Source organism: Phalacrocorax aristotelis, chromosome 4 (assembly GCF_949628215.1).
Source record: "Phalacrocorax aristotelis chromosome 4, bGulAri2.1, whole genome shotgun sequence".
Taxonomy (NCBI): Eukaryota; Metazoa; Chordata; class Aves; order Suliformes; family Phalacrocoracidae; genus Phalacrocorax; species Phalacrocorax aristotelis.
The window spans coordinates 82,583,082-82,606,181 of NC_134279.1; the positions used below are offsets into that span (position 1 = coordinate 82,583,082).

General features: G+C 54.2%; 2 protein-coding genes across 3 annotated transcripts; one reads left to right on the forward strand and one right to left on the reverse strand.

Moving 5' to 3' along the window:
- Positions 1–1,815: 1,815 nt before the first annotated feature.
- On the reverse strand, positions 1,816–16,076 carry CCT7 (chaperonin containing TCP1 subunit 7). The gene is made up of 12 exons (XM_075092249.1): positions 15,966–16,076; positions 14,564–14,717; positions 12,716–12,822; positions 12,182–12,307; positions 11,465–11,517; positions 10,315–10,486; positions 8,053–8,217; positions 6,756–6,944; positions 6,041–6,138; positions 5,169–5,301; positions 3,840–4,046; positions 1,816–2,447 (listed from the first exon to the last, which is right to left on the reverse strand). The coding sequence occupies exons 1-12, from the start codon at positions 15,969–15,971 to the stop codon at positions 2,223–2,225; spliced, it is 1,635 nt and encodes a 544-aa protein (XP_074948350.1). The 5' UTR covers positions 15,972–16,076; the 3' UTR covers positions 1,816–2,222.
- Positions 16,059–23,098, forward strand: PRADC1 (protease associated domain containing 1). Of its 2 annotated transcripts, none has more exons than XM_075092251.1 (5): positions 16,059–16,541; positions 17,748–17,848; positions 19,800–19,909; positions 21,253–21,420; positions 22,511–23,098. In XM_075092251.1, the coding sequence occupies exons 1-5, from the start codon at positions 16,442–16,444 to the stop codon at positions 22,629–22,631; spliced, it is 600 nt and encodes a 199-aa protein (XP_074948352.1). In that variant the 5' UTR covers positions 16,059–16,441; the 3' UTR covers positions 22,632–23,098. The 2 variants fall into 2 exon arrangements, with proteins under 2 accessions (XP_074948352.1, XP_074948353.1); XM_075092252.1 differs by having other exon boundaries at positions 16,111–16,541; positions 22,482–23,098.
- The last annotated feature ends 2 nt before the right edge of the window (positions 23,099–23,100 follow it).

Consider the following 23,100-nt stretch of genomic DNA (forward strand, 5'->3'; position numbering starts at 1 on the left):
GCGGGGGGCAAGCGGGCGAGGCGGCGGCTGCCGCCCGTCGGCCGGGGGGGACCGTGATTTTAGCACTTTGGTTGGTACTATCACCTGTAGACGCACTTTGATGTTGTTGCTTTGAAACTTTGCCGAGTGTAAACAATGTGTATTTAAAGAATTACCAAAAAAAAGAAAAAAAACACCAAAAAAAAAAAAAAAAGGTGTGTAAAGACCTATTTTATGATTCAGTGTTGAATAAAGACTCTTGAGATGGAGGTGGGGTATTCACTCTCCCGAGGGTCACATTAAACCCGGGCCGGTGCTGGCCAGCTCCGGCACCAAACCAGTTTGGGGTTTTGGGGCTCGGTGAGACCACTTTGGTGGCTGGGGCTTACTGGGAGCACCCCTCCTCCTCCCCGCAGGCGCAGGGGCGGCAGGGCCCACGCGGCGCGGAACAAAGCGGGGTGCAGGGACAGCCGGCCCCGTGTCTTGGCGGCACGGGAGCGTTGGGCAGCGCAAGCTGGTGCGCCAGAGCCCTGCAGCGGGCAAAGGGAGGGCTTAGGGCCTGCGGCGGGGCCGCTCCCGGCCCCACGGCCTTTGGCAACAGAGGGGGCTGATCTTGCACCGTCGCAGAGGGAACAGTGGAGCTTGAACGTTTTTGTGCCCATTCTTTGCTGAAAAAAAACCTGATTTCTGAGCAGTCACGGAAGGAAAAAGGAAAAGGAAATGGGGGGGTGTTAATTTTTGGTGGAGAAAACTCCATTGGGGATCCCCGGTTCCCAGATTACGACCCCCCAGGGCTGGGAAACAGCTTTACACATTGGAGAGTCTCACAGCAAGAGCTGGAGCCCCCCCAGCTTCGCAGACCCTGGCCAGGCAGTCCTGGGAGCCGGGAGGAGACGCGGAGGGAACACGTTCCTCCGGCTCCCTGCGGCTGGAGGGGAAACCTCCTGCCCCGAGGATCCGCCACGGGCAACCCACCGGCTGCCTGCACGGAGGGACCGAGGATCAGCCCCTGCTAGTCCTGGTTTTACCCCTCCCAGGCTGCAGAGCTGTGTTTTCTCTCGGGAGCGTTCATCTTTAAATGCCAGCGCTAAGAAACACCGAGAGAGGTTTTACACGAAAGCTGTGACCGCACTCGTGTTTCAATACACCCGCTCACGCGCTGCCAACCGCGCCTCAGACGGAGAGGAACGGCCACAAGGGTCACATTAAGGGACGCGCCGGATGCCTCTGCGCCTGTGACAGGGCTCGTACCGGCTGTCGCACGGCAGCGCTTTACAAGCGAGGCAGAATTAACCTGTTTTGTGGTGTAACGGACCATCGACTCGCCTAACGAAATGAGATCTCAAAGGGTCGATACCTGATAGGTACCACATTTCCTCCATTTTCTCCCATTAACACTTTAAACCGACCAGACCTGTGTCTGCCCTAAGAGAAGTTCCCTGCCGGAGGCGGCCCAAGCGCCAGGACCCATCCCTGAAGCACCACCAGCCCCACACATCCCCTCCCTGCAGCCCCTCGGCAGGGCCAGAGACGTCAGACACAGCTGCTGCCCTGAACCACCTTCCACGAAGCAAAAGGCAAGAGGTAAATGGCCCATTAAGCAAAAGCACATTGAAATATCTCTGATATTTCTTTGCTTCAAGAGAGGCAACAAGCACAGAGGCGATCCGTCTTGGAAGGACAAGGAACTGGGGTGCGTGAGGAATCGGCCCTACTTCCCAAGCATGGCGCCTGCTTTTTAAATGGGGAAAAAAAAACCCAATTGGAAAGGTTAAACTTTTAATTCTAGCCCCATGGAATGGAACAAGCAGCAGAGAACGGAGGAACAGCCCAGTCTGCCACCGACACAAAGTCATCTTTTTATTGTGTTGGAGCCTGGGTTCAAAAACCCCAGCAGGGAAAAAAAAAAGAAATGAGGAGTATAAATACGAACAAACCCAACACTCGCTGCGCTACCGCTGGCGTCGAAGAGGGCTCTGCCCAGCGCGGCTTCCAAGTGGAAGGACGAGGGGAGCCGAAGGGGATCAGCACCGTGGAGGAAATGTTGGGGCAGGGCATCTTGCAGGAGGTTGCCGCTGCCGAGGCCAAGATTTGACACTAATTAAACATGGCCGGTGGTTGCCTGTAAGCCCTCAAAACCGACCATCTGGTAAAAGGACCGTTAATTAAGCTAGAAATCAATTCTTTTTCCACGTCGCACATTGGAGGAGAGCGCCAGCCCCCATCACGCCGCCGCCAGGGTCTCAGTGGTTGTGGGGTCGGCCTCGGCCCCGGCCCCGGCCGCTGGGCGCGGCTTCCACGCTGGAACGGGGGTTCTTGATGGTTTCATCCACGGAGACGATGAGGCAGGCGGCCTCGGAGGCTGCCGTCAGCGCGTTGATGCGCACGATGGCCGGCTCCCACACACAGGCCTCGAAGTTATCGGCGATGTCCTCGTTGTTCACGTCCACACCGTACCACATACCTCCCTGCAGGGAGAGAAGAGGGATGAGGGGCTCATTATTGAGCTGGTCGGGACTTCAGGGACAGCCCACTGGGAAGCAAAACCACGCAGACATTAAGGGGGAGGCAGAGACAGGGACCCTGCTGTACAACAGAATAATATTTGAGAGAAATACAAAGGAAAAGCCACCCCAAAAAGCCTTTGTTGTCAGCAGAGCGTGCCAGCAAAGCCTCATAAAACAGGTGACTTCCCTTGGGCACCTCAGGACAAGGCCCTTGAGGCGCTGGAGCGTGTCCAGAGAAGGGCAGGGGGGCTGGGGCAGGGTCTGGAGCACAAGTGTGCTGGGGGGCGGCTGAGGGGGCTGGGGGGGTTTAGCCTGGAGAAGAGGGGGCTGAGGGGAGCCCTTCTCGCTCTCTGCAGCTGCCTGAGAGGGGCTGGAGTGAGGGGGGGGTCGGTCTCTGCTCCCAAGTCACCAGGGACAGGGCGAGAGGGAACGGCCTCAGGCTGCGTCAGGGGAGGTTTAGGTTGGAGATGAGGGAAAATGTCTTCCCTGCCAGAGGGGTCAGGCCCTGGCACAGGCTGCCCAGAGAGGTGGGGGAGTCACCGTCCCTGGGGGGGTTCAAACACCGTGCAGACGTGGCACTTGGGGCCATGGTTTAGGAGGCCTGGGGGTGTTGGGTTGGGGGGTTGGACTTGCTGACCCTAGAGGTCTTTTCCAACCTTAATGATTCTACAATTCTACGATTTCAGAAAAAAGCTGTAGAAGTCTTACAGGACTGATTTCCATTCCACTGCTGGCACACTCCCCTACCCACAGCCCCAGTTTTTGCAGCCCAAGATAGAGCCACTCATTTCAGTGCACTCCTCCTAACCCCGCAATCACCAGCAGGATGAAATGTGGAGGAAGGTACCCCACAAAGCTTCCAAGAGAAGCAAAAGGCCAACCCTTCACTGCCCGAAGTTGGGCCGTGTGTGCACACACAGACACGCTCCACAAGATGTGAAATGACTGCGAGCAATCGGGACCTTCAGCCTGCAGCTCTGGAAGACAGACAGCTCGGCCAACTTCCGTACTCTAATTACTTTAATGTTTAATATAGAAGCCTCCCTCCTGACAAACGATGCATTTTTAAAAAGCAAATCAAAACTCCCAGCTCTAGAAATCACCCGACAGCTGTGATCAAAGGCAAGACGGATCGTTTCCTTTTATAGAAACCTGCAGATCAAGCCCACACTTGATCTGAAACCAAAACACTGCATCTCATCAAAGAGGACACAAGCCTAACATGGGCTTAGCTGAATTACACTGGATCTGTCAGGCTCAAGGCAAAAAAAAAAAAAAAAAAAAAGGAAGAATTAAGTCACACACTGCTGCCGGATCTCCCTACCGGCCCTCGGTTCCATGGTGGGCACCTACCTGCGCGTGCCTGGCTCGGAGCTTGTTCAGTATGTTGGTGGCATCAAAGCCAGCGTTGTCGCAGAGCTGGCGGGGAATGATCTCGAGGGCTTTAGCGTAAGCACCTATCAGCAGCTGCTGCTTGCCCGGAATGGTCCTGGAATAGTCCCGCAGGTATTTGGAAAGCTCCATCTCTATCGCACCACCGCCGGCAACAACCGAGTCGTTCTGAAAAAGGGGAAACTCTCACTCTCGTTCCAGGAATGGGGAAAGCAGGAAAAGCCTCCCCTCCTGCAAGCGTTGCATGTCAGGGCGACACAGACACACCACAGGCCCGGGGGAACCTATAGACCAGGCTGCCGCCATCCCTGGGAGAGCCTGGGAGCTTCAGAAACAGGCCAAGACCCTCCGGTGGCAGCTACCAGCGGCTCCTTCCAGCCATGCACAACGTAAAGCAGCAGTGTAGGGACGCTGTACTTGGGAGGGATGGCAGAGCACAGCTCCCTGGCACTGGGCAAGGTTCCCTCACTTTTGTAAAGCATTCAAAAATAAAGATATTTGTAGCAGTGCTTCACAGCCAAGTTCTGCTAATTCCCCCCCCCCGTTTGTTTCAGTAGGGAGATCAGGATGTTCTTTCTAAAAGCAAAACAGTTCCAAAAATCTTGACATGTTTTTTCCCATCCCCTCGGGGCACTCAGCCTCAAAGCTGTTTTTAACCAGGAAACGCCACATTAACACATTTGTATGCATAACCCAGAAACGCCCGTGCCGAGGCAGCATCTATCACGCAGGACCAGCAACTCCACCAGCGGAGCTCATGTTCACACATGCCTCAGACTTGTCTCTTGGTGTTCCCAGCCTATCTTGGCAGCCAGGGGACAGTTTCCCCCTCAGATTGGTCACCAAAAGCAGGAACAAGTGGCTTTAACAGGTGTTGACATGCACACGGGATCAACCCTGCTATTTAAATCTATTGAAGATCCACCCAACACACCCAAAATCTCATGGTCCCTTTAGGATGGAGGTGTTTACAGAGCACGCCACAACCGTGGAAGCACAGGTTACGACTGTACTAGAGAGAAGGCAAAACCCCAGGCGTGCCTGAAAAGCAGCTGGCAATGCTGCAGCGACGTCGCTGCTTCGGCCACGGAACAGCACTTGAGTTAAATCAATCGGACCCTGCCTGTCTGCGTGCTCCACTCTACCGGCTGAGAGCTCCCGGCCTCTCCAGAGAGGCCTCAGCCAAATGCCGGCATGTGAAAAGGTTTCTAGAAGGAGTTACAGCTGTGCCAGGCTCAATCAACAACCCCAACACCAACCCAGCGGGGAGGTATCTCCGCTGCTCCTCACCTTGATTGCTCTCCTGACTATCATGATGGCATCGTGCAGGGACCGTTCCGTCTCTTCCATGAACTGCTCCGCACCCCCTCGCAGGATTATCGTGCAAGTCTTTGCCTTCGGGCAGCCTGTGAAGAAGTTATACCTGCCAATGGCACAACGCAAGGAGGGTTAAGGTGATGGAGAAGCAGTGCTGTCGCCAAACAGGCTTTGCACCAATATGACAGTATGGGAACAGAGAAGTTCTTCACAAGTCAGATGCACGACTGAAGCAGTTTCACCCCACACAGTGCCCCTATCAGATCTCCAGCTAAGAAGGAGCAGAGCCAGGCAATACACAATGAAATTCAAGCTGACCCAGGAAAAGCCCTGGAACAGGCTCCCCAGGGAGGCATCACGGCACCAGCCTGGCGATGTTCCAGAAGGACTTGGCCAAGGCCCTCAGAGACACGGTGTGAATTTGGGGTGTCCTGTGCAGGGACGGGAGCTGGGCTCGGGGATCCTTGTGGGTCCCTTCCAGATCAGGGCATTCTGTGGTTCTATCATTTGCACTGATAGGGAACTGTCACTGCGGGGTATCAGACGAGCACCACAATCAACCCCAAGAAGCGCTGCTTTTAAGTTACAAATGAAAGAGTACGACTACGCTTTCTGCAAGGCATTAGGGAATAAATATATATTTTTAAAAGCATATAAGAGGTAAGATTTCGATGAAAGCTTCCTCCCACCCCCTCCCTCAACCTCAAGAAAAGCAGCCATAACAATCTTGTTTTCACACCACCAACTTGAGAGATGCTCAAACCTACCAACGCTTAGACCCTAACTTTTCAAACTAATATTAAAGTGCTTACGCAGGACTACAGTTTCACAGCTAGTAGATTTACCTCTCTCCTCCAATCTGAGTCTCCTCAAAGAGTTCGCATCGGCCCAGAACATCATCTGACAGGGCATTGACACTAGTCTGAATGGAGCCGCCGCAGGCCTGCACGGAAAGGAGATGAAGCACAGCATTACCAACACCGACAAACAAGACAAATTTGCCCAGCAGGTTCCCACTATTCAGAGTCAGCCCGGCCTTTTAGCTCATGCAAAATGACCCTGCAGGCCAGATTCAGGAAAAAGCCCTTCTACTTTCCTCCCATCTCATGTATCTAGGCAGGCTACCAACATCAGAAATAATCCTCGACAGCATAATCAGATTATGGTTCTTCTAAATGCTGACTCACAGGCTCTGGAGTCCAGCAACTACACATAGAAATCTTAGTAAAAAACAGTCACAATGGAATAGGCAAGAGCTATGGAAAATAAACAACTTCTGATGCAACACACAGACCCTAATATATAAGAGCATCAGAGAAACAAAAACGCAGTGCAGACGCAGTTAGTGTGCAATTGTTCATTCTGTCAAGGAACAGCTTTGTCAGTATATGGCAACCTTACATCATAACCACACTGGCAAAACTATTATGCGGCTTTAATTTTAAATCTTTTTAAGGAATGGTGGGTTCAGTCACCGACTGTGCCCTGTTTTGGGAATGACCAGCTTGGCACTGTTAAAACTATATCAAAAGCCTTTTTTTCTAAAACAAGGTAACTCACCATCATAGTTCGCTTGAGATCTTCTTCGGGGACACGGCCAGCACAAAACATGTCTCTGTCTGCAAAGTACTGAGTAGCCACATCTCCGATGGGAAGTTTGGACAGGACGACTTTGGCTCCCGACTTGTGGATTTTGTCTAGTTTGTCATACAAGATGTTCCACTCGGCATCCACAATGGCCTGGTAATCCTAGCAGGGACGAGAGAGAAAGGGACAAGCGCTCACGTTACAAGGGGTTGCGAACACCATCCCACAGCGCCAGCAAAGGGAAAGCTCTTCTGAAACAAAGGCAGCAGTGACGCTGCTCTGTGCGGGCCCCGCAGACAACTGCTTTCCAAGACTCACAGGTGATTTTAAGTCACTCCATTTTATGCCAAAGAGTTATGTCTGTTAAAATGCTTCCAGCAGCAGAACTGAGTCGATAAAGGGGCTGAATCCACTGACAGAGAGGCAGCAACAGCTTGAGAGAGAGCACAAGGATAAAGAAGGGATTATACTGATGTCTGAAAGGTGTTTCCAGAAGTGTGCATGGATGTGGGAGCAGAGAGACTTACAGTATCTATCTCAGAGGAAAAACAGATCCTGAGAAACCTCATGCTCTACCAGTGTGCTCAGGCTCCACGAGCCTGTTGTGCTCTAGCTGTCAGTGAAACACAGCCATGGAGAGCTGGGAAAGCTTACAAAATCACACAGCAACACCACACACAGCAGCCGACTTCAACAGAAAAGACCATCGTGTTCACCACGTCAGAGACAGGAACTTTAAGAAAACAATTACTGAGATCACAGTAGGGGCAAGACCCCAAAAGCAAAGCACCCAGGTATCTTTAGATCCCACAACTGCGCAGGAACAAAACACGTGCAACATTGCAGTACTTCCCAAGGTGTCAGAGAACGACCGTGTTTCATAAAGGTATTTTAACAAGGTGGAAAGAGAACTACTGTCCAAATGGCTACCTCCTTTGCTTAAATATGCAGAGGCTTTCTTGGCATTTAAAGCACTGCTTAAGCAGCTTTCCCTGGAAGGGCACTTGTTAGGCATAAAGAAGTCACCACGCAGCTGGCGACTTACCACAGCACAGCTGAGGCACAATGACTGAGCAGAAGCATGCCCTAAACCTGATGTAATTCAAAGCCCGCCATACCCTTCTGCCAAACGAGGCAGCGTAACCCACCAGCTATTTTCAGCGTGGGAAGGATGTACAGGAGGCAATCCCATCTATCCCACTGGCTCGCAAGCAGCCACTGCGTCTTGCGGGTGTGAGGAAGCACGACAGGCGCCCCTTTCGGCTCTTACCTCCACTGTGTTTACTCTGACTTCGGCATTGTCCTTCTCAGCTTTGAGCTCCAGCTCTACATTCAGCAAGGCGATCTTGGGAGACTGATACTTCTTGGGTTGCATTTCAAACCCGGCGTAAGAGAATGTCTTCTTAAAGGCAACTCCGGCCACCAGCTGAGAGTCCTTGAAGACAGAGATTCATGTTAGGCTCAGCCTCCAAAGGTTTTTTCAACAGGGCTCATAACTCCCAGAGGAGACTCCCTGCTTTCACAGTCCTCATTTACAAAGTGCTCACCAACAGCTGTCTCCTTTGATTAACCCACTTTTAGAGAAAATAAGCAGCAAATATTTTCTTCTCTCTGTTCACAAAACCAGCTTCTATCACTTCCTTTCTACCCCTCAAGACACCACAGTAGAAGATGCTATATACAATCTGAAGATCAAGGGATGGAGCAATCTGTTCTCTCTCTGATGTCTTTCCCATTTCCACCCTTTGAAGATGGATACTTCTCATCCACAGCCCCGCACTCGGGGGGTTTTTTGCTCTGATTTGTTTTTCCAAGCTCCATCACCACCTCCGGCATTGTTCTGCAGCACGACTGCCCTGCCCAACACTGCCCCCTGAAGTCTTCTTGATTTCATGGCTGGAAGAGAAACAGCATCTAAACCTCCTTCCCCGTGAGTAGCTAACCACTCACTGCAGACCTGGCTCTGCCCAGCCACCGAAGCCCAGAGCATCCCTGTCCCTCCTAAGCTAGGATTAGCAGAGACTTTTTCTGCTCTAGCTGACAGGGTGAGATGACCCAGGATCCCAAAACCCAACCCTGAAAAGCAGCATGCTAGATTATTTGTCCCATCCTTGTACAGGTCTCCAAAGAGTCTGACAGCGGAATACAAGGGCCAAACAATACGGAGTGGGGAGAAATGCTTTTATCTGGAATGGGAGACACCACCCTCCCCAGGGGACCAATTTCTGCAAGCCTCAGAATAACAGCAGGCCCAGACACCACAAAAACAGATGTTGAAACGTTCCTAATCCACTAAATTAGTTGTCTGGGCAAGATAATGGCATAATTATAACGTCTCTTCTCAATGAAAATGCTCACACAGGGTGTTTACAGGCAGTAACAGCCACAGAATAATAACTGGCAGAGACTGTGGCAGGCTTTACTTTTCAGAAGGGTCCCAAGCGACCGGGCCAAACATACACCAGGTACAGGCAGGAGAGAGCACGGACACACAGAATCCCAGAACGGCAGGGGTTGGAAGGGCCCTCTGGAGTTTATCCCGTCCCACCCCCTGCTGGAGCAGGCACACCCAGAGCAGGGGCACAGGGCCGCGTCCAGGCGGGGGGTGAATGTCTCCAGGGAAGGGACCCCACAGCCTCTCTGGGCAGCCTGTGCCCCTGCTCTGGCACCCGCACAGGGAAGGGGTTTGACCTCGTGTTCAGGTGGAACTTCCCGTGTTCCAGCTTGTGCCCGTTGCCCCTTGGCCTGGCGTTGGGCACCGCTGAAAAGAGTCCGGCCCCGTCCCCCTGACACCCGCCCTTCAGATATTTATAAGCATTGATGAGATCCCCCCCTCAGCCTTCTCTTCTCCAGGCTGAACAAGCCCAGGTCTCTCAGCCTTTCCTCACAAGGGAGATGCTCCAGTCCCCTGAGCATCTCCGTAGCTCTCCCCTGGACTCTCTCCAGCAGTTCCCTGTCCTTCTTGAACTGGGAGGGCCCAAAACTGAACACAGTGCTCCAGATGCAGCCTCACACCAGCTGTCCCACAGCCCAAGAACAACTCCCTGCCACATACCAGCATCCAGTCCCATACATGACAGGTGTTCCAGCACTGTGGCATAAACAACACAGCCCACCTGCTCTGCCCACCACTACATCAGCTCCTCCACATTTTGTTCACATTTTTCCCAGCCCAGCACTCACATATACAACCAGGACTGTATGGCTTTTGGTTCCAGAAGTAACAAAGACTTCCCACAAAAAAAAACCAAAACAAAACAATAAAACAACCTTCATTACTTGCAGATATAAATGGAATGTGTATCAATGACAACATTCGCTGCAGTGGGCAGCGAGACAAGAGTGTATCTGGCTCAAAAAACCCAGATTCTCTACCTACAGAAAAGAAATCCAGCCCTACTTGCTTTGTTTCACTTTGGTAATTCCCGAAGAGGCATTATCAAGCCAGGCTGCATTTCTGCTCGAGTCAACCCATCGAAGGAGCATGATCACTGTCTCCTATCCTTTCACAACAGGCTCCAACAGAACTTACTTCCAAAGCACCTCCTTGCACCTTCTTTATTCCAATCATTTTGAGTTGTAACAAGTCATCTAGCATCATGACAGCATCTACGACCATCTTGGAGAAGAACTCCTTGCTCTGGGAGATCAGCTTAGAGCTCAGGGCTGTGGCTGCACACTTCTCCAGCAGGCTCCTCTGCTCACTGCAAGAAAGAAAGAAAAAACAAATCAGGTCTCGTTCACTTGCCGATTCTTTTCACAAGCTCACAAAACACCAGGTACGGTGTGATTAATCCGCTCTGATAGAGGCAAAGATCAGCACCCTTCTATTGACGGGGAAAGCAAGGCATGCACGTGTCAAAGCATGATTCTCCCTTCCAGAGCCCAAGCATCAAACTAGCACTGACGAGGCCAGTTGGCTTTCAGACACCACAGGTCTGAGCAAAACAGCAGGGCTCAGTACCTTCTTCTTCCAAAGGCAATAAGAAGTTTCTGAAACCCTCTAAAGGTGGCACATTCTCTGAAGCATTAACTCAGGCATGCCGTAACACAGTGCATGACACAAGGGACACCAGGGAAATACGGATCCAACTCCCAGTTACTGCTGAACCTGAGAACTACTGTATTTTGCAGCACAGGACAGCAGGAAGGATACAACTCATTTTGGTTTAAGATGGTTACACAGTTCAACTTGAAGTTTTACTGCAGGTATTAGTAAGGTCAGATCAAGCAGACGAGCTTAAAATGCAGGGAGAAAATGAACTCTAGTATTCTCACCTCAGCTGAGGGGATCACTTCCTTACTGCTACTAGCTGCCCAACTTTGTTTATTTAAACAGCTAAAAAGTGATCTTCTCAGGGACGCACTGAGCATTTAACACTGCCACTGACTGCAGCAAAAGCTGCAAGTCTCCACCACCATTGGAAAAAAGAAATCAGGCCACTTATTTTGGTACCTAGCTTCCACCACGTACACTGCAAGACACTGGCCTATATCCTTCACTGCACCTCCACCAGAGGAGAAGAAACTCCAAAAGCTCGAGCATAACCCTGGTGTGGGGCTGCCACTGTTTGGCATGACCTCGAGACCTCAGCCAGAGCCACAGCAGAAGTCAGAAACACCCTCACACCAGCTAACAGAAGCCCAGCTACACAACCAGGTCATCTGAACGGGAAACTTACTCTCTATCTTCCTTCTTCACTGCAACAGCGATGTCTTTGATCTTGTTTACAGCCTGTCAAAACACAAGCCAACAGCTGGATCAATGATTCATGCTCGTAAGCTGATCAGTCCTCCAACTTTTCTCTTTATATTTTATGTTAACTTTTATTCCCCACTTCAGCATCACTGAAGTTTCAAGCATTTAAGCTATTCCACCCCTTCCAGCACAGTCATTCTAAGAAACACACCAACACATATTTAAGAGGATCGGGAAGAGTCTCAGAGCTGCTCTGCTCTTTTCAGTGGAGATCTGGGGAACCAAAGGGCTCCTAAAGCAGTTAACCTCCAGAGAAGGTTCAGGTTAACAGGACTGATGTGCTTCATGAGACATAAGATCTACCAAGGAGTAGCAGCGATCAGGAGGACGGGAAATGAAATTTCCCACTTAATTCTTCCTTAGAGCAAAAACAAAGGAAGCAATAGCGCTCAAGAGGTACAAGCTGGTAATAACAGCTCACTGATGCCAGAGAAGGCAGCTGATGTTTGCAGTAAGGCATCGTGATATCGCTACTGCCACCCCCCACGCCCGTTCGCTGCTGACTTTTGCCTGGCAGTGTGCTATTTTTCCTCTTTGGCACAGAATTCCTCTCCCCAGACGCTCCAGCGGAGCCCAGTACACCCCTCAGCTCTGCAGGAGAAGCCAAGCCCTCCCTCAGCTACGAGCAGCCCTGCCTTACCAGCTGCGTTGCTGTGCGGAAGGCACGGATGATGATTTGAGGATGGAGGCCTTCTTCCACGTAAGGCTTCACCTGTTTCAGGAACTCAGCAGCGAGCAGAGTTACGGACGTGGTACCATCACCAACCTGCACGGAGAGGAAGCACTCTGTCATCCCCACGCTGCGGGGCCGCTGCAAAAGCAGCTTCAAACCCATGCAAGGCCTTCAGGTTTCATAATTTTCTCTGCTCTCAGATTTGCAGCTGGATTCTTTAGTGATTAAGATGGGCTGGGTTCCGACTACATCCCACTGGAGGGTGAAGTCTCATTTCCCAGTCACCTATGTTCACGAAATGCGAATTTTATTACCTCTGAACTTTCCAGACCACCCATCAGATCTGGCTGAAACAGCGCAAAAGATTTGAAAGTTATCACGAACAAGAAGGCATCAATAAAAAACCAGAATAAACACCAGCACTCCATGAGAAATTCCCACAAAGCCCACACACCCAGCAGCAGGAGCAAGCTTCTGAGCGCAGCCCAGCTACCCTCCTACCTCTGCATCTTGAGATTTGGCGATGTCCACTAACGTCTTTGCAGCCGGATGGACAACATCGAGAAGCTTCAGGATGGTGGCACCATCATTAGAGATAGTGGCTTTGCCTAGGATTGATGTATAAAAGGAAGTCACGCTCAACTGCTGCCAGAAAAGCCCTGGTCACTCTGAAAGGGCACCCCAACACCTAAGTGAGCTCTTCAGACCTCAGAGAGATATTGATACAACAATAACTTCAGACCAGCCAGTCTCACTACGCCTCCCCAGTTCACCGTCCAGGTCAAATGAGTCCCCAAGCTGTTATTAGGCTACAGTGTTCCCCAAACAAGCCCTGGTCCTGCACCTCTGTGAGCTTTGTTATATCTAAACAATCACAGGCTCTCATCCCAAAGAGAAGTCATTCTCCTTCAGCCAAATGACTTTTTTTCTCCTGTGTGATTTGAGGCACGATCACCACAATGTTTTACTACACTCCTACAGCCAGAGACACAACTAGATGTTGGCTGAAAAGGAAAGCAAGGGGGTCACCCCCATGGCGAGGGGGAGCACAGAAGAGCTGTTTCACAGAGGGCGTCTCGGCAGGTGCCTCCATTCCATATTAACGGCATCTTTTTAGTCCATTTTTGGAGCAGATTAAATGAACTTAGCCTGAGTGTGCAGAACAACTCCTCACACCAATTAATGGGGCCTTTAAAATTCATTTCTCTCTTACTTTTCTGGAGAAGAGGCGGAGGGGAGCCCTTCTCGCTCTGTGCAGCTGCCTGAGAGGGGCTGGAGTGAGGGGGGGGTCGGTCTCTGCTCCCAAGTCACCAGTGACAGGACGAGAGGGAACGGCCTCAAGCTGCGTCAGGGGAGGTTTAGGTTGGATGAGGGAAAACGTCTTCTCTACAAGAGTAGTCAGGCCCTGGCACAGGCTGCCCAGAGAAGTGGGGGAGTCACTGTCCCTGGAGGTGTTCAAATGTGTAGACGTGGCACTTCAGGGCATGGGGGTGTTGGGTTGGTGGTTGGACTTGGTGATCCTAGAGGTCTTTTCCAACCTTAATGATTCTTTAAGAAGTTGTTCAACAGCCTCCCAGACACAGAAAACTAGATATTCTAGTCTGACACTCACGCAAAGAGACTAGAAATCAATCATAGTAGTTATTAGGTAAATTTAAATCCAATTATCCTTTTTAATAAAAGTTACTACAGTTCCTATTTATAAAAATTATTTGAAGACAATACTAAGCCCTTCCACCCACCCTTCAGTACCAGCAACAAAAAACCACACACACTTGTTTGGTGGCTTCAGACAAGTCTTTTCAGAGGGGCAGGCAAGTATGATCCCTAAATCGCACCAAAAATATCAACCCAGTAACATCCGCTGGCCTCACGCCCAGCCACAAGTGAGAGTAACTCCACACATACTATGAGCCCTATCTAAAAAATAAACAGATGGTCAGGGATAGCTGAAGACCAGGTTCAAGACACGGTGTTCCTCCTTTCTGGTAGGGAACCTTCTCATATTTAGTACCTGGATCTACCCAGCCTCACGACAAAGAGCATACCTGCCTTAACTCAGGCGAGAGGCAGCAAGCAGGTAGTTCCTCATGTAGGTCTGACAATTATCTTCTCTTCAACAGTGGAGGCCAGAGTCAAGGTGTTAAACTGAACATTGGGACAGAGACTGAGCCTCTGTTGTGAGAGTTAAGCTTAGTATGGGGTGAGGGAGTTGAACTCTGCATATATGCAAGTGCTGTTTTTAATCCATGTGAAGAAATACGCACGCTGCCAGCACACGCTGCACTTGTGGAAAAGTGACTCAGAAATAATCTCCATGGCTGTGAGAGGCCACTGCCCAGTGCTTACCCCGGTCATCCACAATGAGCTTGTCCATGCCCCGTGGCCCCAGGGTGGTGCGCACGGCTTCTGCGATAACCTGGCAGGCATTGATGTTGCTGACGAGCTGGGGGATCCCCTGCGAGGTGTCCGTCCCCTCCTTCAGCAGGATAACTGGTGTTGGCTGAAGAGAAAACCCACAGCAGGACCATTACTCCAATCCCAACAGCCTGCAGACTCCTCACACAGCCCAGCGAGCTACCATCACGTAAAAAGACCGAGATTAAAACCTGCAGCCTCCTTAAAATTCCTCTGCCTTCACATGAGCTAACTGCTTTCCAACTCCCACTGCTCCCAGAGCGTAACTGGAACTCACCCAACTGCCTCCAGTATACGCTCTGGGACCACACCGTAACCGTGCCCAAAGGCGGGCTTCCTCCATAGAGAGTAGTTCAGCAAAGTTCTGATTTCAGTGCTAGGCTGGACAAGACAACACGTGCAGTAATTACTGAGACAGCAGGGAACTGCACAGGCACTGCAGCCAGATCAGTGACTTTATTTATTACAGTGCCAGCAAGATGGTGATCAGAACGGGCACAACAGCCCCCTCCCTGTCGCGCCTCAGCCCAGAGCCTGAGCTGCCCCAATGAAAGACGCTTTCACAGAGACGACGTGGTAGAGGAACACAATTTAAGTGACTACACCTGCCTGACAGTGAACGGGGCTGGAGATGGCTCAGAGGATATCAGAGGCCACCGCAGACAAGGGTTTCTCACTGCTCTGAGACAGCGCCAGCCCTTTGCAAAAAGCAAACCAAACGTGCCTTGCAGGCAAAGCTCAAACCCCAAACACAGCCGAAGTTTATGAGGCACCCGGTTTTAAACAACCACCTGCAGGCAGGGAGGAAAATTATAGATGACTGTTAGGCTAAGGAGTGACAGAGGTGGTGCTGAGGGTCTGATGGGTGAGTACAATACGGGTGAGGACGACGGTCAGGCCTCCCTACACCCTGTAAAGATCTTGTGTAAGAACAGAGTTCTTCTGCGCCCACCAGAACAAGGATCTCAAGGGAAAAGAGCCCCTTCACCCCTGAGAGAACCAGGGTGGAGGCAAACACACGGGCCCCGCCGCTCCTGAGCTCGGGGCTGGGTAGCGGCGGGGCCGAGGTGGACCCGCGGCCGGGAAAAGAGCTGGGCCCTGTGGCTGAGGGGCTGAGCACCCACCGCTCCCGCCCAGGCGCCCGGCGGGAAGCAGGAACCGGCAGGCCTCTGCAGCGGGGCGGCCTCCACCATCATCCCACCTCCCCAGGAATACACACCGGCCCCGCCACAGCCCCGCCAAACGCGGCCCTTGGAGGATGGCGAAGGCCGAGCGGGTCGCCTCCGAGCGGCGGGACGCGGCGGCGGCGAGGATGGCGGCGGATAGCACTCACCATCATCGCGGCGGCGCTCCTCGCTGCAGCTCCCCCCCCAACCTCGGCCAGGTCCCGCCCCACAATGCACCGCGCCCGCCCAGAACCTTCCCCGGGGCGGGAGGGGAAGTGCACGTTGCTAGGCGACCGCTTCCGGCCGCGCTCTATGGCATGGGCGGATAGAGCGGCCCCGACGAGGTGCCCTTCCTTCCCGAACAGCCATAGAGAGGCAACGGCGGGCCCCCGTAGGGCAGCTCATTATTTGTCAAGGAACGAAGCGGGTATACGGCCTGGAGCGAGCAGGGCTGGTGGATGGAGCTTTATTTGGCAGGGTGAGGGGCTACCGAGGCCCCGCCACCCCAGGAGGGGTCACCGAGCTGACCGGCACCGGCGGCGCAGCCGGTGCCGCGCAGGCCTCCGCGCCTGCCCTCCCCCGTCACTCAGGAGATTGATGGTGGTGCTGGCCAATAGAACGGCGAGTGGCGTGGGCGCCGCCAATGGTCGCGGGGCGGGGGCGGGACGCTGGCCGCGGCGGCGCAGCCATGCTCCGCCGGTCGCTCTGGCTCTGCATCTGCCTCTGCTCCTGCCCGGCCCGCGGTGAGTGCGAGCGGCCCCGCCGGCCCCAGCCCCAGCCCCAGCCCCTGCCCCGCAGCCCTTCCCCTCGCTGCACCCTGGCCCCGTTGCACTTCCCCTTCTGCACTTCAGTCCGGCTGCATTTCTCCTCCGTGCACCCTGACCTAATTGCATTTTCCCATCCAGCACCTCATTCGGGGTGCATTTCCTCTCCTGCACCCCGGCCCCGTTGCATTTCCCTTTCTGCACCCTAGTCCGACTGCATTTCCCCTCCGTGTACCCCGACCTAATTGCATTTCCCTATCCAGCACCTCATTCTGGGTGCGCTTCCCCATCGTACACCCCAGCCCCGTGGCATTTCGCCTCCTGCATCCCAATCCAGGCGCATTTCCCCTCGGTGCATCGCGATGCAGCTGCATGTCCCCTCGCTGCAGCCTGTCTCCATTGCATTTCATCTCTGTGCACTGTGATCTGGGTGCACTTTGCCTCCTGCACCCCAGTCTGGGTGCCCTTCCCCTCCATACACCCCATCGCCATTGCATTTTCCCTCCTACACCCCAATCCGGCTGTGTTTCCCTTCCGTGTACCCCAGCCCCATTGGATTTCCCCTCCTGCATCCCAATCCAGGTGCATGTCCCCTTGGTGCACCGCGACCTCATTGCATTTCCCTATCCAGCACCTCATTCTGGGTGCATTTTCCTGCCTACACCCCAATCTGGGTGCATTTTTCCTCCACGCACTGCGATCCAGGTGCACATCCCCTCACTGCACCCTGTCTCCATTGCATTTCATCTCTGTGCACCGGGATCAGGGTGCATTTCACCTCCTGCACCTCGATCCAGGTGCCTTTCCCATCACTGCACCCCAGCTGCATTACATTTCCCCTCCCGCACACCAATCTGGCTGCATTTCCCCTCCATGCACCCTGGCCCCATTGCATTTCCCCTCGTGCATCCCAGTCCAAGCGCATTTTTCAGGGTGCCTCTGTCCAAGTGCATTTCCCCTCTGCACCTCAGTCCAGGTGACCTTCTCCCATCTCTCATAGCACCCCACGCTGAACCCGGCATTTTGGGTCCTCAGCCCTGGGGCCCAGCCAGGAGCTGGCATTGCTGAAGGATGTGTTCCCTTCAGCGTGGTGCAGTTCAGAAGCAGTAGCTGGGTATTTTCCCTTTTTTCAGGAATTTTCCTCTTTGTTTTTTCTCCATCTCACCTCTCTCCATGCACACCCAGGTTTACGCATCCATGAATACTTGTATTTCCAAGTGCTGAGCCCTGGAGACATCCGCTACATCTTCACTGCCACGCCAGCCAAGGATTTTGGCGGTGTGTTTGTAAGTATTAAGAACTGAATTTGTCTTGGGTCCCCCCCATCCTAGTATTTCTTCACCAGTCATTTGAAGCCTTTTTTAAAAATGGAGCTAATTGCTTTTCCGCGAGCCTTCCCTTAGGAAGGAGGCACCTGCTGGGTCCTGCTTTCGGCCTTAGCAGGCTTTTGGAGGGTGAGTTTGGCCCCAGGTGTGTTGAGGGAGCAGGTGCTCCACTCTTTCCTCCTTTGAGGGCTGAGACAGGTACAGCTGTGTCCCAGGAGGGCTGGTCAGGCTCCCACGGGGAACAGCAGAGACAAACCAACTGGTCCACAGCTGTGAGACCTTTCGCTGGATAAACCCAGAGTCAGGACGGGGGGTGCAGGTGCAGATCTGCTAGGAAGCATGTGGTACATTGAGAACCAGAGGAAAAGATGCTTTCTGGCTCTGCACATGTTCACCAGGATCATTTCATAGAGTCACAGCAGGATAGAATGCCCTGAGCTGGAAGGGACCCACGAGGATCATCGAGCCTAGCTCCTGTCCCTGCACAGGACACCCCAAATTCACACCGTGGCTCTGAGGGCCTTGTCCAAGTGCTTCTGGAATATCGCCAGGCTGGTGCCGTGATGCCTCCCTGGGGAGCCTGTGCCAGGGCTCCACCACCCTCTGGGGGAAGGACCTTCTCCTAACGCCCAGCCTAACCCTCCCCTGGCACATCTCCCTGCCCTTCCCTCGGGGCCTGGCGTTGGTCACCAGAGAGCAGAGACCAGCACCTGCCCCTCCTCCTGCCCTTGGGAGGGAGCTGCAGAGCGCCATGAGGCTGCCCTCGGCCTCCTCTGCTCCAGGCTGAGCAACCCAAGGGACTTCAGCCACCCCTCGTACGATTTCCCCTCTAAACCCTTCCCCAGCCCCGTGGCCTCCTCGGGACACTCTCCTGTAGCTTTATACCCTCCATGTCCTGCGGCGCCCAATGCTGCCCACAGCACTCGGGGTGAGGCCACCCCAGCGCGGGGCAGAGCGGGACAATCCCCCCCCTCGCCTGGCTGCGATGCAGGGCTCGGTGCCCCCCAGGGCATGGCTGGCCCCCTGGGCTGCCAGGGCACCCTGATGGCTCGTGTTCAACTTGCCGTCGGCCAGAGCCCCCAGGTCCCTGCAGAGCTGCTCCCCAGCCCCCCGCTCCCCAGGCTGTCTGTACAGCCGGGGCTGCCGCGCCCCAGGGGCAACACCCAGCACTTGCCCTTGTTAAACTCCACACAGTTGGTGACTGCCCAGCTCTCCAGACTGTCCAGGTCTCCCTGCAGGGCCTCCCTGCCCTCGAGGGTGTCAGCAGCTCCTCCCAGTTTTGTGTCATCAGCAAACTTAATTAGTGTTCCTTCCAGTCCTGCATCCAAGTCATTTATGAAGAGATTAAAGAGCGCCGGCCCCGGGATGGATCCCTGCAGAACCCCGCTAGTGACCGGCCGCCAGCCCGATGTGACCCCATTTCCTATGACCCTCTGAGCCCGACCCATCAGCCCATCGCCCACCCCCTGCATTACGTGTTTATCCAGCTTGTGCTGGGCGTTTTGTCCAGGAGGAGCCTGTGAGAGGCAGTACCGAAAGCTTTACTGAAATCCAAAAAGATCCCATTGACTGGCTTCCCTTGGTCAACTAGGTGGGTAAATAAATACATAAATAATGTGTGTAAAAAATGTAGGTAAATACATACGTTTGAATGTACGGACGGTGCTGTGCCTCAGTTTCCCTTCCCCGTGGTCACACTGAGATCTAGGCAAGCTGTTGAGTGAGGTCAGGATGGCTCTACAGAGGCTGTAAGGGGGCAACCAGCGTCCCTGCATCTGGGCACCCTAAATCTCCCCGAAAGCACACCCTGCACGGGGATGAGCAGGGCGCGGGGCAGTGGGGATGGCCGCAGGGAGCTGGGGATGGGAAGCAGCCCCGACACCCCCATTCACCCCTGCCTGTCTCCTTGGAGAATACAAGGTACGACCAGATCCACCTGGTGCCGGCAGATCCCCCCGAAGCCTGTGGAGAGCTGAATAATGGCGTCTTCATCCAGGACCAGATCGCCTTGGTGGAGAGGGGGTATGTCTGGCATCATAGGAGCTGTTTGGGGGGGAGCCTCGGGCAGGAGGGGAGCCGCCCATGGCACAGAGGGTAACAGTGCCATGGCCACGTTTTACTGTCACCTCCGGCTACTTCCTGTGAATTGTCCCACATGGGTGTACGAGGAAAACATGAGGGTGCACTGACAGCAGAGTGTTTTATGTTGCAGCTCTTAGAAAAGAGCCTGCACTGAATTGGAAAAAGCCTTATTATAGAATCATGGAATCATTAAGGTTGTAAAAGACCTCTAGGATCATCAAGTCCAACCCCCCAACCCAACACCCCCAGGCCTCCTAAACCATGGCCCCAAGTGCCACGTCTGCACGGTGTTTGAACCTCCCCAGGGACGGTGACTCCCCCACCTCTCTGGGCAGCCTGTGCCAGGGCCTGACCCCTCTGGCAGGGAAGGCATTTTCCCTCATCTCCAACCTAAACCTCCCCTGACGCAGCCTGGGGCCGTTCCCTCTCGTCCTGTCACTGGTGACTTGGGAGCAGAGACCGACCCCCCCCTCACTCCAGCCCCTCTCAGGCAGCTGCAGAGAGCGAGAAGGGCTCCCCTCAGCCCCCTCTTCTCCAGGCTAAACCCCCCCAGCCCCCTCAGCCGCCCCCCAGCACACTTGTGCTCCAGACCCTGCCCCAGCCCTGCTGCCCTTCTCTGGACACGCTCCAGCCCCTCCAGGCCCTTCTTGTCCCGGGGGGCCCAAACCTGAGCCCAGCATTCGAGGTGGGGCCTCCCCAGTGCCGAGCACAGGGGCCCCATCCCTGCCCGGCCCCTGCTGGCCACACCAGTGCTGACACAAGCCTGGGGGCTGGTGGCCTCCTTGGCCACCCGGGCACTGCTGGCTCATGCCCAGCCGGCTGTCAGCCAGCACCCCCAGGGCCTTCTCCGCCGGGCACTTCCCAGCCCCTCTGCCCCAGGCCTGGGGCGTTGCCTGGGGTTGGTGTGACCCAAGGGTAGGACCCGGCACTTGGCCTTGTTAAACCTCACACAAGTGGCCTCGGCCCATGGATCCAGCCTGTCCAGGTCCCTCTGCAGAGCCTTCCTGCCCTCCAGCAGAGCGACTCTCCTGCCCAGTTTGGTGTTGTCTGCAAAGTTAGTGAGGTTGAGTTACTGAGTTTAATTTTTCTTAGGAGAAAGTGGCAGACTGTGGGCAGCCAGTGCCTAAAATGCAGACTCCAAGAGGAGCAGGGTTTGGGGGTGGTGCCGGCCAGGGAGACAGTGCCTGATTTGAGCATTTCCAGGCAAGTTCTGGCACTTGCAGGTTTTGTACCTGCCAAGGATCTGCCTGTGGCCACCAAAGATTTGTCACTCTCCGTCCCAGGGGTTGCTCATTCCTGTCAAAGACGCGTGTGATCCAGGAGAATGGTGGACGTGCGGTGATTATCGCGGATAATGCATACGATAACGACAGCTTCTACATCGAGATGATCCAGGACAGCACCAGACGGACAGCTGACATCCCTGCGCTCTTCCTGCTGGGCAGGGACGGGTAGGTGCCTTGGCCAACAGATGTCTCATCTTCTCAAGTGTGGAACATCTCATGGGAAGGGCCAAGCGACAGCCCTGTCCCCACAAAACGGGGCAGTCTCAGCGATCAGCATGTCCCGCCTAGGCTTGGTCTTAGAATCATGGCATGGTTTCGGTTGGGAGGGACCTTTCGAGGCCATCCAGTCCAACCCCCTGCAGCGAGCAGGGACATCTTCAACCAGACCAGGTCGCTCAGAGCCCCGTCCAGCCTGGCCTTGGGTGTTTCCAGAGATGGGGCATCAACCACCTCTCGGGGCAACCTGGGCCAGGGTTTCACCACCCTCATAGCAAAATATGTCTTCCTTATATCCAGTCTAAATTTCCCCTCCTTTAGTTTCAAACCATCACCCCTTGTCCTGTCACCACAGGCCTTGCTACAGAGGCTGCCCCCATCCTTCCTAGAGTCCCCCTTTAAGCACTGGAAGGCCGCAATAAGGTCTCCCTGCAGCCTTCTCTTCCCCAGGCTGAACCACCCCAACTCTCCCAGCCCAGCCTCGCAGCAGAGGGGCTCCAGCCCTCAGAGCATTTCTGTGCCCCCTCTGGCCCCGCTCCAACAGCCCCATGTCCTTCCCGTGCTGAGGAGCCCCGAGCTGGAGGCGGCACTGCAGGGGGGTCTCACAGAGCGGGGCAGAGGGGCAGGACCCCCTCCCTCGCCCTGCTGCCCGCGCTGCTGGGGATGCAGCCCAGGGCACGGCTGGGTGTCTGGGCTGCGAGCGCACATCGCCGGCTCGTGCCCAGCTCTTCACCCCCCAGCACCCCCAAGTCCTTCTCCGCAGGGCTGCTCCCAGTCCCCCCATCCCCCAGCCTGTTCTGATACCGGGGGCTGCCCCGGCCCAGGGGCAGGACCTTGCGCTTGGCCCTGTTGAACCTCATGAGGCTCTCCCAGGCCCACCTCTCCCGCTTGTCCAGGTCTCAACTGGTGGTGAACCAGTTTTTTAGTGGATTCAGTCATAATTAATCCAGTTTCTCTTTGAGCTGGTTTGTGATTTATGCTTATGTCTGGGCTCCGCTCTCCCACCTCAGGCGTGCCCATCACCTCTTTATCCGCCCAGGTACATGATCAGACGCTCGCTGGAGCAGCACGGACTCCCCTGGGCTGTCATCTCCATTCCCGTCAACGTCACCAGCATCCCCACGTACGAAATGATGCAGCCCCCCTGGACCTTCTGGTAGCAGCAGAAGTCTGCAATGGATCAAGGACTTCTCGGTGGATCCCAGGAGCTTGGCCTAGGGACCAGGTTTGAGAGGATCCCAACACGCTCCAGAGATCCCACTGCCCAGCCTCGCCGGATTCAGCAAACGACATCTTTTCTGCTGCTGCTGGCGCATGGCTGAAGGGCAAACGCCAGCACCTGCAGCGGGAACCTTGAGCCTGGCACTGAGCACCCTTTGTAGTGACTTTCTGGGAGGGAGGCGCGATGGTCCAGAGCAGGCCAGCCCTTCCCTGAGAAACATCTTAATGACGCGTAAGATGCCACCGCTTAATTTGTGCTGCTGATTTGGAGGGACGCAGGGTTACATGGGTGAGGTCTGGCGGGGATGGGAGGGAGAGGAAGATACAGGCTTGGTCTGTCCTAGCAGCGCTCGCCCAACAGCTGTGTATTTTTGTCTGAGCTAATGAAGTCTGAACAAGTTCTAAAGA